General features: G+C 35.8%; 1 protein-coding gene across 5 annotated transcripts in view; it reads right to left on the bottom strand.

The window, feature by feature from the left end:
- MFN1 (mitofusin 1) overlaps positions 1–18,840 on the bottom strand; it is a 47,587-nt gene that overhangs the window by 14,189 nt on the left and 14,558 nt on the right. For all 5 annotated transcript variants that reach the window (XM_055110712.2, XM_008957338.6, XM_003831963.6 and 2 more), the window contains exons 5-14: positions 17,548–17,672; positions 16,104–16,212; positions 15,283–15,390; positions 12,889–13,042; positions 12,377–12,444; positions 5,087–5,208; positions 3,250–3,376; positions 2,970–3,074; positions 1,975–2,077; positions 1,605–1,834 (exon numbers count right to left, since the gene is read on the bottom strand). In XM_055110712.2, coding sequence (XP_054966687.1) covers positions 1,605–1,834; positions 1,975–2,077; positions 2,970–3,074; positions 3,250–3,376; positions 5,087–5,208; positions 12,377–12,444; positions 12,889–13,042; positions 15,283–15,390; positions 16,104–16,212; positions 17,548–17,672 — 1,251 coding nt within the window. The remainder of the gene's footprint in view (positions 1–1,604; positions 1,835–1,974; positions 2,078–2,969; positions 3,075–3,249; positions 3,377–5,086; positions 5,209–12,376; positions 12,445–12,888; positions 13,043–15,282; positions 15,391–16,103; positions 16,213–17,547; positions 17,673–18,840) is intronic.

Here is an 18,840-nt window from a genome sequence, read left to right as displayed (position 1 = left end):
AAAACAGTGAGGATGCAAGCTTTTGCCTATCACAGTAAGTTCACATTTATGCCTGCTGCATTAGCACATCCCAGCACAGTTATTCTGTTCTTTGCATCCTTTATTCTTGTAGGGGCTGTCTCCTCAGCTGTAGTCAGTGTCTTTCTGGGTCAATAATGGCAAAACAGTGATGTTTCATCAGCATTATAGACTTGTTCTGGAGTCAGATTTTCATCAGAGACAACCTTGGCAAATTCATCAATGAATTTCTCTGCTGTTTTGTGATCAAGATGCTTTAACATCACAAACCTTTAGAAAAGTTAATGCTATCTTACCTTAAATTTCTCTAACCAGCCTATTGAATACTCACAGTTCCCTTTGATTTTCAGTTCATTTTAATAGATGTTTATTTCATGATCAGCATGTCCTTAAGTGGCACGTGTTCACTGCAATGCTGATGGATCCACTCTTTCAATGCATGATCAAGATCTTCGTTTTTAACTTTCTGCAGTGTTTTTGTTTTTTTCATTAACTTCTGTCATCATTTTTAGCATGGAATTTCAACAGTTTAGTCCTAAAGAACAACTTTAGGAAAGTTGTTCTTTCTTTTAGGTCATATGTGGTGTTCATTCCAACATCATTCTTCTGTAAGAAGTTTCTCACTTACATTATTGTCCAGTTTTTCCAACAGCTTAAATTTATGTGCTATAAATAAAAATAAATGCCTCTTCTTTTTCTTATCAATGTCACCCACAAGGGTATCTGTAGGCCTTTTAAACATTTTAAACAGCCTGGGTGCTGTGGCTCACGCCTGTAATCCCAACACTTTGGGAGGCTGAGGCAGGTGGATCACTTGAGGTCAGGAGTTCGAGACCAGTCTGGCCAACATGGTGAAACCCCATGTCTACTAAAAATACAAAAATTAGCTGGGTGTGGTGGTGGGTGCCTATAATCCCAGCTGCTCGGGAGGCTGAGGCAGGAGAATCGCATGAACTCGGGAGGTGGAGGTTGCAGTGAGCCAAGATTGCACCACTGCACTCCAGCCTGAGCCACAGAGCAGGTCTCTGTCTCAAACGCATCCCCACTCAAAAAAAAAATTTTTTTAAACAGTATCTTTACACCAGAGAAAAGAGAGTAAGTAAAGAAGCCCATACTGGGTAATGCACAAAGGTCTTGGCCCCTTGTGGGGCATCATGGGGAAACTGCTGTTGGTGCACTGGACCTGCACATGTGCCATTTTAGTACCCTTCATAGGTGTGATTGTGTGGGGGAATTTGGGCATATGTGGAAAAGATATATTGCAGCTAGAAGAGGCTGAGTCTTTTTTCCCTTGAGGACACTGAATAAACTGTGTGTTGTGTGCCTGCGTTTTTACTATGACCTCATTGAGGTCTTGTGTGGAATTTTCCACCCGTGGTGTCACCGTACTCAAAAAGTTTTTCATTTTGGACCTTTAAGGATTTTCAGATTGGGGATGCTCAAACTAAATATCCTCAGAAACGGCTCTAAGAGATAGATACTAGCTTTTAAATGTGCAGATTTTGTAAAGCTAGTTTTATTATAGAAAAACCACATAAACAAAATAATAAAGGAGAGTCTTAATTGGTAGATTCAAAGATACATACCTGAAAGATAGGCTCTGATAATCCTAGGAGCACCCTTTGAGCATTTCTAGGGCCCAAAAATCGATGTACAAGGGAAGACCAGCCCAGGGAAAAACGAAATACAATATCCTCTTGAAAATCTGAACATAACTTGTGGTAATTTAGATTATAACTGAGATCAAATTTCTTGCAAGGGATCAGTGTATGTAGTTTATCCTGTATACCAGCTGGAAGTAATGGCTTCAAATTTTCTAGAAAGAACAAAATTACAACACTTAAGAAAGAATGGTAAATGTTTTACCTTCAATGGAATGCCTAAAGGAAAATAAGCTCTTCACCAGTCATGAATGAAAAAACAAACCAGACATGACCTTGTAGACATAAATATTACCCATAATTTCTTGCTGGGTCTGAAGCACTAAGGCGTTTACTTCATCGGTGCATCGATCAGCCAAATTTCTTCCCATACCATCCTCTATGTGCTTATTTAATTCCTGTTAACAATGGTAAATATCCATATTATTTTTTCTCCAGAAAGTATGTAGTTTTTATAAAGACATAAAATATTCAGTAAATGCCAAAATGGTCTTTTTAATTTGACTTTTTTTTTTTTTTTTTTGAGACAGGGTCTTGCTTTGTTGCCTAGGCTGGAGTGCTTTGATCTTGACTCACTGTAGCCTTGACCTCCTAGGCTCACACGATCCTCCTGCCTCAGACTCCTGAGTAACTGGGACTATAGGAGCGTGTCGCCATGCTTGGCTTTTTTTTTTTTTTTTGAGATAGAGTTTTGCTCTTGTTGCCCAGGTTGGAGTGCAGTGGTGTGATCTTGGCTTACTGCCACTTCTGCCTTCCGGTTTCAAGTGATTCTCCCGCCTCAGCCTCCCGAGTAGCTGGTATTACAGGCGCCTGCCACCGGCTAATTTTTTTTTTTGTATTTTTAGTAGACAGGGTTTCACCATGTTGGTCAGGCTGGTCTCGAACTCCTGACCTCGTGATCCATCCGCCTCAGCCTCCCAAAGTGCTGGGATTATAGGCCGGAGCCACCGCAACCAGCCTAACTGTTTTTTGTAGATTAGAGTTCTCACTATGTTGCCCAGGCTGGTCTCGAACTCTGGGGCCCAACTGATCCTCCCACCTCGGCCTCCCAAAGTGTTGAGATTACAGGCATGAGCCACTGTGCCTCGTCCTAAAATGATCTTTATCTCATTCTAAGTATAAATTTTCTATTTACTTTTTATACAAGACAGTTTACATTTATTACAAGAGGGCACAAGAGATCTAACAGTTTCATTTTGTACTGATACACTGAAATGCCAAACCATGAAATAAATGAGGGTATAGAATAAGAAACTGTCTCTGAATAATTTTATCTATACTTTAACTTACACTTTTATATATTTTTAATACATCTGGATTAGGATGAAACTCTGAACAAAATTCATCAACCAAAACAGACAGTCGACAAATTTCATCTGTCATTGCACATGAAACCTGAAAATATGAAAATTTTGGAGTTAAAATAATTAAACAAGATTATCAATTATTCAAAAAAATTAAATTGAAAAATCTGAAAACATTCTTTTAAAGTAACAGGAATAACATTTTTAGCATTATCAAAAATAATTTCCATCCAGGTTATTTTAATCATGAAGCTACTGTTACCCACTTTGTTTGCCACCTCCTCGGTAACCTCCTTGATTTTTTTCTTAACATCCAGTGTTAAAAGGTTCATCTGGTTTCGAATAAAGTCCAGTCTATCAATTTGGTCTTCCCTCTCTTCCACTGAATAATGCCTATTTCAGTATAAAGAGTAATCAATGTTCAGGGTAGTCTGAAGTCCTAAAGCATTTCAGCAAGGGACTTATTCATGTATTGAACCATCTATTAGCATGACTCAAGGAAAAACAAAACTTGTAACATCTCAAAGGATTCAAGTAATATTTCACTTATAAAGTATTTTATATAGATGATTTGATAGAAACCACGTTTCTCTGCCCATGTGGCACCTGAATCCCAGAAAGGATGAATAAGAATTCTAAGTCTTCAAACACTTCATAGATATGAACAGGCAAAACAGAATGCAATACTGACTTTAGTTAATAAGCAGGGGTCAGCATATAGCACCTTACAAGCCAAATCTAGCCAGCTGCCAGCTTTTGTTAAAGTTTTCTTGAAACACAGCCACACCCATTCATTTACCTATTATCTATCTGTGGCTGCTTTTGCTCTAAAACTGTAGAAATGAGTAGCTCCAAGAGACTTTACGGCCCATAAAGCCTAGAATATTTACTATCTGGCTCTTTTTTTAAACAAAAGTTTGTTCACTTCTGGCTGATACAGGAAAATAAAGACCTGAGATCCATTTAAGAAGATCTTTTACTTAAGAAGTTCCCAGGACATTATGATTATACAATCTTCAAATCACATCTTCTTTGTGCTATACTTTGTTCAACATCCTATATCTTTAAAAATTATTACTAATTAAATCACTTATAGACCAAAATTTGGGTACTACATCAAAGCAACTGAGCTAGAAGGAACTGCTATAGCAGCACAATCTAATTAAACAGAGGCGACACGGAGGCTGTACACAGGGGCTGAGTTCAAACTCAGGGTTCTGATCCTTGCGTTTTATATGCTGGCAATTCTTTGCATTTGAACTTAATTCATTCCTAAGAAAGTACCATTAGAAAGCAACAGACAGGGACATGAAGGGGTCTTTGTTCCCTGAAAGAGCAAATGCATTTAAAATTCCAATGTTATGTCATCTTGGACTTAAGCTTTGATGCGTTTATGTTTCCTTCAACTGGCTTAAGTCCACTGAAGGTCCTATTGAGGCTTAACATCATTACTTTTGTCACATCTAATAACATCCCAATCTGTGTTTTAAGCATACCAAGTTTGTGAAAATTATACTTTGTATCGATAATGCTGGTATTTTCATGTATTCATTGCCACCTTTACAAGGTAACAAATAGTATAAAATAATGCCGTACAGTATAACATAAAGGGTACTGCTTACCAAATCAACTTTCTGGTTGGCAGGTAGCATCGCCTTGTTTGTTCATCAGGCAATAAACAAACACAACTAGTATAAAATAGTGATTTCAAAATACCGATGTATGACTATATTAAAAAATGGGTCGTGGGTTGAATGCAAAAAGAGGATCACCTGTTTTGGACTTCTTCATAAAAATCTGCTTGAAGAAATGGTTCTTCCACTGCTTCAAAGATATTTTAAAGCCACAAAACATTTTAAAAATCACAATTCATACACAGGAATAGTGAGGTCCAGGGAATATAAATGATGTGTGCGAGGTTGCAGAATAAATATCGACACTTTCAAATACGCACTTAAAAATATAGAAGTAGGCATCAGTTAAACCCACAAGGTTGATTTCAGTGTAAAAAGTATTTATAGTACAACAATTTAAAACCTCATCTTAACAAAAAGTCTGACAAAAAAACTAACATTTTTATGTTGCAACAAAATGAACTCATACCTTTTCTCTTCAGCTGCCAGGTTTACTGAATCCATTATGTTTTTCACAGTAGCTAGTATCTGTTTAGCTCTGATAGTGTGCTGTTCAAACTTTGTTTTCACTGCTGACTGCGAGATACACTCCTGCGAGGGGCCCAAGCCATAACACATTACTGTAATTCCATCGCAACATTTTCAGGAATTTAAACACAAAAACTTGCTGTTTGTAACTTTAACCCAAACAGAAATAAAGATAGAAAACAAATGAGTGATAAAAGCACAACTTAAAATTACAAAGGTGAAAAAAATACAAAGATTCAAAAGTAAAAAGGGCTTTAGCAGCAAGTTACCATCTTTGTGTATTTTTACACAGTAATGTGCAATGGTTTGACTCTAACATTAAAAAAAATAAACAGGGTACTATTTTCAATGTTAAAAAATTTCCTCATTAGAATTACTATTTTTATCTGGATCACCTTTAATCCAATCCTAGTCCTTCTATCTAGATTCTTCTCATACTTGCAAAAGATATAACCTAGTAAAGTTCTTAATTAAGATGTGAATTAGAACAATTCCTTATTTAATAGCTGAATGATACAATGATTCCTGTAAGTTTGCTAAAAAGGACTTCATTGAGTTAAAATGTGAAGAATTTGAAAGCTAACATTTAACAATGTAACATCTAAAATTGTTTATAGAAAAAATATCTGCAGCTGTTTAGAAGATAATTGTAATTACTTTCATTAGAATATAGTGTGTACACAAAAACCTGAATCATGCCCTATCTCATTTATCTTCAAGCTAACAACCCATTTAAAATAGTTGTTATCAGTGTTTTATAACCAGTGTTTATTTAAATAAAAAATACGTAACAATGCATCACATTTATCAATGGATACATTTCACAACATTTGTTTCAATTTTCAATATATAGAATACTTATCTTATATATATATTACATATATATGTTATATATGTAATATATATATATATTACATATATATGTTATATATGTAATATATATATATTACATATATATGTTATATGTAATATATATATATATTACATATATATGTTATATATGTAATATATATATATATATATTTTTTTTTTTTGACAGTCTTGCACTGTCACCAAGGCTGGAGTGCAATGGCATGATCTCGACTCACTGCAACCTCCACTGCCTAGGTTCAAGTGATTCTCCTACTTTAGCCTCCCAAGTAGCTGTAATTACAGGCATGCACCACTATGCCTGGCTAATTTTTACATTTTTAGTAGAGTTAGGGTTTTGCAGTGTTGGCCAGGCTGGTCTTCAACTCCTGACCTCAAGTCATCTGCCTGTCTCAGTCTCACAAAGTGCTAGGATTACAAGAGTGAGCCACCACGCCCATCCTATAAATATATATTTACTATGATTTATCATTTAAAATTTATAAAATTGGGCCGGGCATGGTGGCTCACTCCTGTAATCCCAGCACTTTGAGAGGCCGAGGCGGGCGGATCACGAGGTCAGGAGATTGAGACCATCCAGGCTAACATGGTGAAACCCCATCTCTACTAAAAATACAAAAAATTAGCTGGGCATGGTGGCACGTGCTTGTAGTCCCAGCTACTCGGGAGGCTGAGGCAGGAGAATGGCGAGAACCCGGAAGGTGGAGCTTGCAGTGAGCTGAGATAACGCCACTGCACTCCAGCCTGGGCGACAGAGCGAGACTCTGTCTCAAAAAATAAATAAATAAAAATTTATAAAATTTTTATATTACAATTTGTCTTATTTCATTTTTACTTCATAGAAAGTCAAATTCTGCACTGAAATATAGCACAGTAACTACTATAGATGTTTTATAAGAGACATGTTTATTTTCTATGATAAATTTTTTTAAAATTAGGGATATATTAATTCTCTGATACTCCAATGAATTCATCTTCTCGAACCTCTATATATTTAGCTAATACAAATTGTGGTAATTGCTTCCTGAAGTTCATTACTATCCTTCCTTTAATAAATGGCTTTTAGGCTTCAAAAGGCATTTACTTAATACTCTAGTGCTACATTTGTTATCCTGAAATCATCAGGATGCTACACGTGCATTCAATACCCTATTTACGACCTATGCTTAGCCTTCATGTCTCTGAAATTATTTGAGCACTCAGAAAGACTATAATCTCTTCTGCCATTTTAGCTCCCCTCTTCAGCATTTCGTTTGAGGTAGAGAAAACAAAACAGATTATTTAGCTATAGAGCACATGAGGGTAATTAATTTAGTCAATATTTAACTCTGAAGCCATTACTTTCTTGCATTGCCTAGCTTCATTTTTTCCCATGGTGAAGCTCATTTATGCATCACTTATTTTCACTGATTTTGAAAAAATTAATGTAGGAAGTTATAGTATTCCTGTTCTGTACACACCTAAAGATAAAACATACCTGGATGTTTTCTTCTTTAAAATCACCAATAATTACATAATAGTGAACATTTGTAAACTACTTATTTTTTAATAACTAAAATAATGCATTGATTTTATTTTAAATAAATGCCTCATAAATGCGTCAAATTAACTTCTGCAAAATTATAAAAACAAAAATATTTTTAAAAGGAAAAAGATTAAAATAAAGTCTATATTCCTCGATGAAGCAGATCTAGATATCAGCAATGAAGATCCAAATTTGTAGATAACTGCACAGTGTTAGAGCTAGACGAGACAGAAAAGATCTCCAAAAGTTATTAGGCAATATAAGTTACTGTCTGATTCAAAAATATATAATGATGAGTAAGTATAGAGAAGAAAATAATCAATTAAAAAGTAATCCCACATTGGTGTTCCCACTGATCTGTAGGATATTTAAGAGGTATCTTGAAAAAATAACATTTTACTCCAAATAAGTATGGGAAGTGTTAATTTAAATAAAGTTCCCCTTCTAAGTTATTTCTCAGCATCCTTACTACACTAATATGCTAATTAATCTCTATGGGGAACATATATAATATGCAGCAGTTCCCAGATTTATTTTATCAGGAACTCTAATCATACATTAATAATATTAATTTATATATGTAATTAAAACATAAAACCAACAAACTTGTCAATTTCCCTTGAAAACAGACCCTACAAACACCTAACAACATGCTACTCATCACTGCCAACTTATTTTGATACACTTTCAATAGAAAGTGCAAGAAATAGACCTTTCATCTAGATATATCAAATATTAACATTCAGCCCCTTTTGTTTACTTCTCCCCTCCCTCCATACTCATGCTCGATACTCTCTCTCCTGTGTGAGGGCATATATATATAATGTTTATATATAACATATTATATATAATATTTATATAATATATGTATTATATAATATATAATATATAATAAATATATATGATACATGTCTTGCAATGAATATATAAAATGTATGACCCCCATATATATAAAGAGAGGCATATATTTTTATATATACTTATGTATTATTTTCCTTCCTGAACATTTTGACAGGTCATTACTACATCACAAGCTTATTACCTAACACATCAATACTTGTCTTCTAAGAAAGAAAACATTTATTTGCACAATCACAAAACAATTGTATTCAGAATATTTACCATTGAGACAATACTATTATCTAACAAACAGTTCATGTTCAAATTTCACCTATCATCCAGGAATGTCCATTACAAAAAAATCCACTGACATTTTAAATAAGTTATTTTTATACGTCTATCTCCCATCATACAACCAAAACTAGTAAGAATTAATGGTGAAATAACTGTGCAAAAGATATTTGGATTTCTAACTTGCCTTTAGAACAATGCAGTCCAAATGCATTTTGAAACTTTCCAAATACAGTTTTAAAACAATAAGAAAATGTATTAACAGACTAACATTGATTTTCCTTTCTTCCTTTTTTTTGAAAGAAAAGAGAGTCTCACTCTGTCACACAGGTTGGAGCACAGTGGTACCTCCATAGCTCACCATCACCACAGCCTCAAACTTCTTGGCCTTCTACCTCAGCCTCTGGGGTAGCTGTGACTATAGTCATGAGCTATCATATCTGGATTTTTTTTTTTTTTTCTGCTAGAGATGGGATTTAGTCTTTTCATGTTTTTGCCCAACCTGATCTCAATCTCCTAAGCTCAAGAGATCTTCCTGCTTTGGCATCCCAAAGTACTGGCATTACTGGCATGAGCCACCAATGCCCAGGCTAATATTGATTTTTTTGATTGCTTTTACTCCATTTAATTTTCAAGCCTTGCTTAAATTAGTATTCTAAATGTTTAAAATACTTAGATCCATTTGAATCAAATGAATCTAAAGAAGTTCACGGCAAAGGTCAAATTGATAAAGGTGATGAACTTGATACAGTTTTTCTTTTCACAAAAAATCTTGCACGACTACAAAGAAAAGTAAGCAAATCCCCAAAACAGAGAAAATGTGTGTAAAAGCCACATGATGTGACCACAACACAAAGAAACCAAGAAATTAGTAACCAAAAATTGGATAAAATGAATCAAAACACTTGAATTTTAAAAAGTCTTATATTGATAAGGAAATGCCAAAAGGATAATTAGAAACAAAAACAACAAAAACTAAACTAGTACTGAAAACCTTGGGATACGCCTAAAGCTGCAGTCACAAATTCACAATCCTGAATCTTTTCTTTAAGAATAAGCAAAAACCAATGCATCTTCAACGTAAACAATGTTAAAGACGAACACAGGCCAGGCACGGTGGCTCACGCCTGTAGTCCCAGCACTCTGGGAGGCCGAGGCGGGTGGATCATGAGTTCAGGAGATCGAGACCATCCTGGCCAACACTGTGTAACCCCGTCTCTACTAAAAATACAAAAATTAGCCGGGTGTAGTGGTGTGCCCCTGTAGTCCCAGCTACTAGGGAAGCTGAGGCAGAAGAGTCCCTTGAACCCAGGAGCCGGAGGTTGTAGTGAGCTGACATCGCGCCGCTGCACTCACTCCCTCACTCCAGCCTGGCGACAGAGCGAGACTCTGTCTCAAAAAAAAAAAAAAAAAAAAAAGAACTTAGTGAATGAAACCCCAAAAATGATATTTATTAAGTGATAAATTACATAAGAGCTGGGGCTGTGTCTTTGGATGATAAATCATTGGCAAACCCATTAAGGGTCTGTGTGTGTATGTATATGTAGATATATATTTATATTTAAATATAGAAGTGAGAAACAAGAGATTCAGAACAAACAATTTTATGCTACTAAATTATAAATGTTCAGAAATACACCAATTTCTAAGAAATCAGAAATTACCAAAACTGACTTAAGAAGTAACAAATACCAGTTTTGGAATAAAGCTGACTAAAACTTTCAATGTAATTAATTACCAAAAAATGTTTTGTCTCTTTTTAATACATTCAGACATAATATTTTTTGCCCAGCTGATGGTTTGGATAAATTCAAATAATTTTTAACTGATTCTCATTTTAGATATTTCAGACTTAAAATTTTCAAACTCTAAAGCTGGACATTCCATGACTTTAAGTAAAAACAAAAAGCTACTGCTCATAAGCAATTTTTTCCATACATAAATTTTAGAATCCCAAATGGACCATTAGAATAAAACATAAACTGCCAAGTTTCCTCTAAAAACGTTTAAAAAGAATAGTTCCTAAGTCTGTCTGATTATTGCAATCACTTGGGGAACTTTGAATATATATGTATATAGATTCCTAGACCAACCCCAACCCCCTGGATCTGGGGTTGGGGATAGGATAGGTCAGGAGCCTGTGGTTCTCTAAAGCACGTCATGTGATTCTGATGATCAGCTAGGCTTATGAACCAATTCCCTACAGCATATCTTATTCTTCTCATTCCCACCTCCTCAACGAGATATTCTTGGGAAGCACAAGCTATACCATGAACCAATATGGAAGCAGTATAAATGTGTAACAGAACATTACACAATTATACATTATATAAATGTATAATTTAGAAGAAATCAATGATAAACATACATAAAACACATATATACAAAGGTCAGTAAATAAAGACAAGGAAGTAGAATAGATCTTCTCCCTACATATTTTCCCCATGGATGAAATAACTGATAACAGTGAGGAGAGGAGGCTGAGGTGGGAGGATCATTTGAGCCCAGGAGTTCGAGGCTGCAATGAGCTATGATTGCCCAACTGCACTCCAGCCTGGATAACAGTGGGAGATCCCATTTCTTTAAGAGAAAAAAGAGGTGAGGAGAGCATCAACCCTTTGGTGAAAGCAAAAGGAAAAGAAAAAAAAACAAACAATAGTCTTTGAGTAACTGGGACTTCACGTATCCTATAGCTTGGCTTGAGAGGACATCTACTGATAATCCAGTAGCCTCTGAACAATTAGATCTTATCGAGATAGCTGGCAGTGGATTTGCTTTCTTCCAGTTTGTCTTCATCTGTCTACTAACCTTTTTTCTCTCACCAAATTAAAGATGAGAGATAGTAAGCAAATTTTTTATTTTAAAAATCCTGCCAAGTATTCTCAACATTCATGTCCCCCCATTAAAGCAGTTACTACTTATAAGAATAATTACAGACTGAGGTTTCTTCAATGCTGAAGTCACTGTGTTCATTCCTAAGTGGGAAGGTGATATGAATTATATAGGGCAAAATAGGAGTTCAGAAGGTTAATATCTAAAGAACTATTCAGTCAAATGTAGGGTGAGTTTTAATGTCTCTGAATAAAAACACTTACAATGCAACATAAGAAACTAGCCTCCCTCCCCATCTACCACTCAGGCACTTCAATAGTTTCCTAGAAGTTTCTGAAAACGCTGAAGCTCTTTTCTACTCAATTATTCATTTAGAATGTTTGGCACAAAATATGGAGAATGGACATGTGGCAACACAGTATATAAATATAATAAAATTTTGTCAAATGGCATTAATCATGTTTTGTATACTTCTATTAGTCATGCGGCACAAAGTAAAAAAGGATAATGCTTACTTTGCTCTATTATCCATTCCAACAGCAATTACACTTGTTTACTCTTGTTCCAAATTATTGAATACAGGGAATTTCATTCATTGCACAACACAGCAATATTGAAACACAGTTTCTTATTTATATAAAATACATAAAAATAAGAATAAGGAATAAATTACAATCTTTAATTCTCAATTCTTACAAATCATTTTGCAGGGGCTCCTTTTCTTCACTTTCCACATTTTACTGGCTGTGTCAGTAACTAAACTAAATAATAGCAAAAGTTATTGACAAAGACAAATGATAAAAATAGAAGATTATGCTTTCTCCAACCAAAGAAAGAGTTTTGTATTAGGCAATACAATCACAAAATTCCTACCTCAAAGATTTGTTCAAAATTCTGAAATTCCTGTAATCTTGCCTGAAATCCTTCAGCAAGTGCCACACCTGTAACGTACAGGCAAAGATTTAAAAACCTAGTATATAGCAAGATATATTTTCTGGTAGGCTACTGATTTTATAATTTTAAATATATATATATATATATACTTTTTCCCCCCGAGACAGAGTCTTGCTCTGTTGCCCAGAGCTGGAGTGCAATGGCGCAATCTTGGCTTGCTGCAACCTCCGCCTCCTGGGTTCAAGCAATTTTCTGGCCTCAGCCCCCCAAGAAGCTGGGATTACAGGTGTGCACCACCATGCCCAGCTAATTTTTGTATTTTTAGTAGAGATGGGGTTTCACCATGTTGGCCAGGCTGGTCTCGAACTTCTGACCTCATGATCCGCCCGCCTCAGCCTTCCAAAGTGCTGGGATTACAGGCGTGAGCCACCGCACCTGGCCAATTTTAAATATTTTTATATTTAAAAAGGAAATCTATAGGTAATGCATACCACTTTCTGGCATCCCCTGTGCTTTTTGCTTTCTAGCACTAAGAACTTCCTTTGCTGAAACAAAGAAGATACGATTCTGTGCTTCTAAAGCATTTACAACTTTGAGCTCCTCCACCAAGAAATGTAGGCATCTTTCCATGTGCTGTCTGCGTACCTACAGAGAAAACGGTATTAAAAGAATTCTAATAATTTAAACAAATATAATAACCAACGACTATAGACCAATACTTACTTTATTCACAGTGATATAATAAAAGTTACCATATAACTAATGAATTTAAGAAATTCTAATAAATGAAGTTTGATACTTGATGACAGGAAATCTTTCTCTTAACGATTCTGTCTTTTGAACATCTATTTAAAATTCTGGTGGGCACAGTGGCTCACGCCTGTAATCCCAGCACTTTGGGAGGCCAAGGCGGGCAGATCACGAGGTCAGGAGTTTGAGAACAGCCTGGACAACATGGTGAAACCTCGTCTCTACTAAAAACACAAAAATTAGCTGTGTGTGGTGGCAGGCGCCGGTAATCCCAGCTACTGGGCAGGCTGAGGCAGGAGAGTCGCTTGAGCCCAGGAGGTGGAGGCTGCAGTGAGCCAAGATCGTGCCCCTGTACTCCAGCCTGGGTGACAGAGCAAGACTCCATCTCAAAAAACAAAGTTAAGGTTGGGGAGTTAAGGTTGGGTAGAATGCATTAACCAGGCATTAGAATTGCAACGTTGGGTTCAAGATTACCACTTGGGCACTGAAGTGAAGATTAAGGGTTAGAAGTTAGGATTTAGTACTAGTCTTTAGCATTATGGCTATGATGAGAGATCTCTATATTAAGACTTGCAAAAATAAATCTAAATAGGAATGCTGAAATATTTGAGGAAAAATAATTTATGAGTGATGCTTCCTAATTCTGAGACCCCAATTTGAAAGAGCAAGACTGTAAGACAACAGTTAATGACAGGAGGATATAAAACATGATGTTACGCAAAATTCCAATTGGGAAAAAATGAAAGCAAATAATTTTATCATGTGAACAGTGATGGGATAGTTTATTTTTATCTTGTCCTCTACATATAATAATCTCGTACTACTATTAAAATCAGAAACAGTCTCAAGCAAATTAAATAAATATTATTTATAGTTCAAATTCCAGATACTTCAATCTTTTTAAGTTTCTACAATTGGTGTGACTAAAATGCCAAAAAAAAAAAAGTTGAGGATGCAAATCTTATGAAACTCAATCTGCTGGCAGGAGTATAAATCGACACCAAGCACTCTGGAGAACTCTGGTGCTATATATTTACTAAAATCGAACATATTCTTAACTTGTAATCTAGCAATTTTACATCTAAGTACATATACCCATGGTTTACTGACCTCTGCATTACTGACGTTTTGGATTGGCCAGCGTTTGCTTGGGGGCCTGTTCTGTGTCAGAGCATGTGTAATGGCATCTCTAACCTCTACTCATTAGATGCCAGTAGCACAAAACCCCAATTGTGACAAAAAAAAAGTATCTTCAGATGCTGCCAAATATCCCATTGAGGTCAAAACTGTCCATCCTCCACACTGAGAACTACCTAACAAAAATGCATACATATGCATACCAGAAGGACATATACAAGCATATGCACACCAGAAGGACATATACAAGCATATGCACAGTAGCATTCATAACTGAATACAGTAAATTAACCCAAATGCCCATCACTGTGAATAAATCAATTGTAGTATAGTCACAGATGGAATACTATACAGCAATGGGAATGCAATACAACTATGCTACGCACAATAATATGGACACATATGACAAACACGTTAAATAAAAACAAAAACAGATGCAAGAGCAGGTATTATATAATTCTGTTATATAAAGTTGAACAACCAGAAAGATTAATTTAGGGGGTCAGAAGTCATGATAAATGGATAATTTCTCCTTGGGAAGTAGGACAGAAGGGAAGTGAGAAGGAGGTAGGTAAGAGGAAGGTTCTGGGGTGTTCAGAATGGTCTGCTTTTTGATCTGGATTTTGAAACAGGTGTGTTAAATTTGTAAAATTTGGCCAGGCATGGTGGCTCAGGCCTGTCATCCCAGCACTTTAGGAAGCCAAACTGGAAGGATCACTTACGATTTATGTACTTTTCTGTTATGTACATTTCAATAACAATTTAAACAAAAAAGAAGTTTCAAGCTTTGAAATAAGTAGATAGTATAACACAATTTTCCCTCAAAGTAACTTCAGACTTTGGTCTTTATCACATACCTACTTCAGGTTTTCTCTAACTATCTTCTTTTCATGGAATAGCTCTTATAATTTTCTATTCTATAAGCAGTATTGTTTTCTCAAATAACAATGTATGTGACTGTATTTCAAAACCTACCAAAAAAAAAAAAAATAACTTACGTCTTCCATATATTCTGGCTCTGATGCAGAGGCATCCCAACGATTATTGAGAATGAAAATATTAGGCTTGGAAAGCCGCTCATTCACCTTGTGAAAAAAGTGTTTTTCCTGAAAAACAAAAAAAACCCCACAGTACATTCACTATAATTTACATTTATAATTGAAATTTTATTTTAAGGAGAAAGTCTGAACCATTTAAACAGTAATTAACACCACTGACAAAGGATCCCAAAGCACTCTATGAGCATTAAACTTTCAAAGATGAAAAAAACTGATCACTTTAAAAAATCATGTTATAATTTTGAATATTAGATTACCTAAACTCTGGAAAGTTTATTTCAGATGAGTCTGGCTCCAGACATCTGGCTAAATAATCTTCTAAGTCTGACAGCAGCTTAAAGTGTACACAGTTAAGCTGAAACCTAGAGTATATTCTGGTGAAGCTGGAAATAGCTGACAATACTGAAAATATAAAAAGCCTTGCCTGATAGATGGCAGAAGGAAGGAGTGGTTTATACTTTATTCAAGAGACTTAAATAAGCATCCTAAAATTTCTGGCACTCATTTTCCCTGAGACTGACAAATAACCAGAAGCTAGAACCATCAAGCCCTATACTGCTAGAGAAATCCAGGGAACTACACACTATAGAAAGACTAGAAACAGCCCTTCTGGTTCTATGAAAACACAAACCCCTCCATTCATGCCTGTTTTTAGAAGTTCTTTCTAATCCATGATTTGGATTTCCCCTTGCTTTTCAGAATTAAAACAGATACCATTTCATTTCCTACCATCGAAACACAATAATATGATTAAATCCTACCGTATTCATTAGTGTTGATTCAGAGTTTGCGACCAAAACGAAGACATCAGCATCTAGGCAAAACTTATCAATCCAGCTATCCAGCTCTGTAGTGACATCTGTGCCTGGACTAATGAGAGTGAAATAAAAATTGTATTATATTTCTTAAAAAGAAAATTTGGGTTACAGAATTTTTTCAGCTTTTATATATAATTTGAAGTTTAAAAACCAGGATTTCCAGCTGTCATCTGTAAGAAGCCTAGGAAATTTTAACTTAGTGATCTTTGACAAAGCAAATAACATGCTCAATATTTCAATCTTTTTAATGTTTATGCTTTAGATGGCTGAAATATAAAACTAGGCTAATAGATACTAAACAATGAGGGTTCAAGCAGCTATATCCAGTATGGCTCAGAGAAGATTTAAGCACTTATAAACACAAATAAAAAAATATAAATTTAATATACCAACTATACTAGGAGCTGCAGTGAAGAATTTGCTAACAATAAATATTTGTAAAAAGTTAAAAAACTTATTCATTTTAAATTTTTGTGGGTACATATTAATTAAGTATACATATTTATGAGGTATATGAAGTATTTTGATACAAGCATACAATGTGTAATAATCACATCAGGGGCTGAGTGCAGTGGCATATTCCTATAATCCTAGCATTTTGGGATGCCAAGGCGGGAGTTTGAGTCCAGGACTTTGAGACCAGCCTGAGCAACATGACAAAACCCTGACTCCACACACACACAAAAAAATTAGCTAGGCTTGGTGGTATGCCCCTGTAGCCCCAGCTACTCTGGAGGCTGAGGTGGAAGGGCTGCTTAAGCCTGGGAAGTGGAGGTTGCAATAAGCCATGATCCCACCACTGCACTCCAGACTGGGCAACACAGCAAGACCCTGCCTCCAAAAAAAAAAAAAAAATCACGTGGTAAACAAGGTATCTATCACCTCAAGCATTTATTCTTTGTATTACAAACAATACAATTATATTCTTTTAGTTATTTTTAAATGTACAATTAAATTGTTATTCAGCCAGGTACTTGAAACACTCATTTCCATTTAAAAGGAAAATCCATTATCAAAAACAAAATGGAGCCAGGTGAGGTGGCTGGTGTGTGTCTGTAATCCCAGCTACCCAGGAGACTGAGGTGGGAGAATCACTTGTACCCAGCAGGCGAAGGTTGCAGTGAGCCAAGATCGTGGCACTGCGGCACTGCACTCTGGCCAAAAAAAGTGGCCATCCTTAAAATTTCTTGAAATGGAATCAGACTGATGAATTGGTGCTTTTATGTAACTTATAAAATAAAACCAATACCATATCTCTTCCTTAATCTAGCTAATGAGAACAAAGTGGCAACTGAATGTTTTAATTTTTTATACCATATGCTAAAGTAAGCAGTATTATACTATTAAATAAACTTCCAGAGAAAATGCAATCCACATGTAATTTTACCTGTCTACTAATACCAGGTCATCTCTCAAGAGGGCACATTTTGCTTTTGGCCAAAATACACGTACAAGACAGCCAGCTTTCAAATCTTTGTCCATGTGAAGGGCATGGGCCAGTTGATTAACTGTCTAAAGCAGGAGGAAAAGAAAAAAATAAACTCCACTTGTAATAAAATTCAATAAAAATTAAAAACATTGTGGTACATTTATTTTAGCAAAACAGGTATATAAAAGGTAAAACTCTGAAATAAAACCTTCTGAGCAATCTTGAGAACCTGAATTTTTAAATTTCCAAGTAGAAAAAAAATGGTTCCCTCAAAAAGAACTCCAGCAACAGAATTCTAAGCAACTCCTGATACTGATTTTGTGAAGTATATAAGTTCTGGAGTCTCTGTTCTTTTTGCCTATTTGTATTTTCTGATTCTACTGAAATAAATGTGTATCACTTAGTCATATGGAAGAAATGTCATTAGAAGAAATGTCATTATTAAAACAGGTTAAAATTACATAGCTTTTAACACCCCATAGAAAGGAATGAAATCAAGTCTTTTGCAGGAACATGGATGGAGCTGCAGGCCATTATCCTAAGTCAATTAATGCAGAAACAGAAAACCAAATACTGCATCTTCTCGCTTAAAAGTGAGAGCTAGGCCGGGGGCGGTGGCTCATGCCAGTAATTCCAGCACTTTGGGAGGCCGAGGCGGGTGGATCAACTGAGGTCAGGAGTTTTGAGACCAGCCTGGATAACATCATGAAACCCTGTCTCTACAAAAAATACAAAAATTAGCTGGGCATGGTGGCACGTGCCTCTAATTTCAGCTACTCGGGAGGCGGAGACAGGAGAATTGCTTGAACCCAGGAGGTGAAGGTTGCAGTGAGCCGAGATCACGCCACTGCACACCAGCCTGGGCAACAGAGCAAGACTCTGTCTCCAAAAAAAAAAAAAAAAAGTGAGAGATAAACATTTGGGTACACACAGAAATAAAGATGGGAACAATAAACACTGGGAGCTACTACAGGGGTAAAGGTGGAAGGTGACAAGAGCTGAAAAACTACTGAATGCTACATTCACTATTTGGGTGACGGGCTCAGTTGAAGCCCAGACCTATCCATCACACAATGTATCCATGTGATAAACCTGTACATGTAACCAACCCCTGAATCTAAAATAAGGAGGAGGAAAAGAGTGTGAAGAGGACTGGAAGAGCATGGATCAGGAAAATGAGAGATGATTTCTTTAAAATAACAGCATACTTTGAGACTCTGAAGTCACGAGAAGTTTGAATTTTGATTTGCT

The sequence above is a fragment of the Pan paniscus genome, chromosome 2 (genome assembly GCF_029289425.2).
Source record: "Pan paniscus chromosome 2, NHGRI_mPanPan1-v2.0_pri, whole genome shotgun sequence".
NCBI classification, from domain to species: domain Eukaryota; kingdom Metazoa; phylum Chordata; class Mammalia; order Primates; family Hominidae; genus Pan; species Pan paniscus.
The sequence above is the reverse complement of the archived record's forward strand: the minus strand, read 5'-3'. Positions and strand labels throughout refer to the sequence as shown.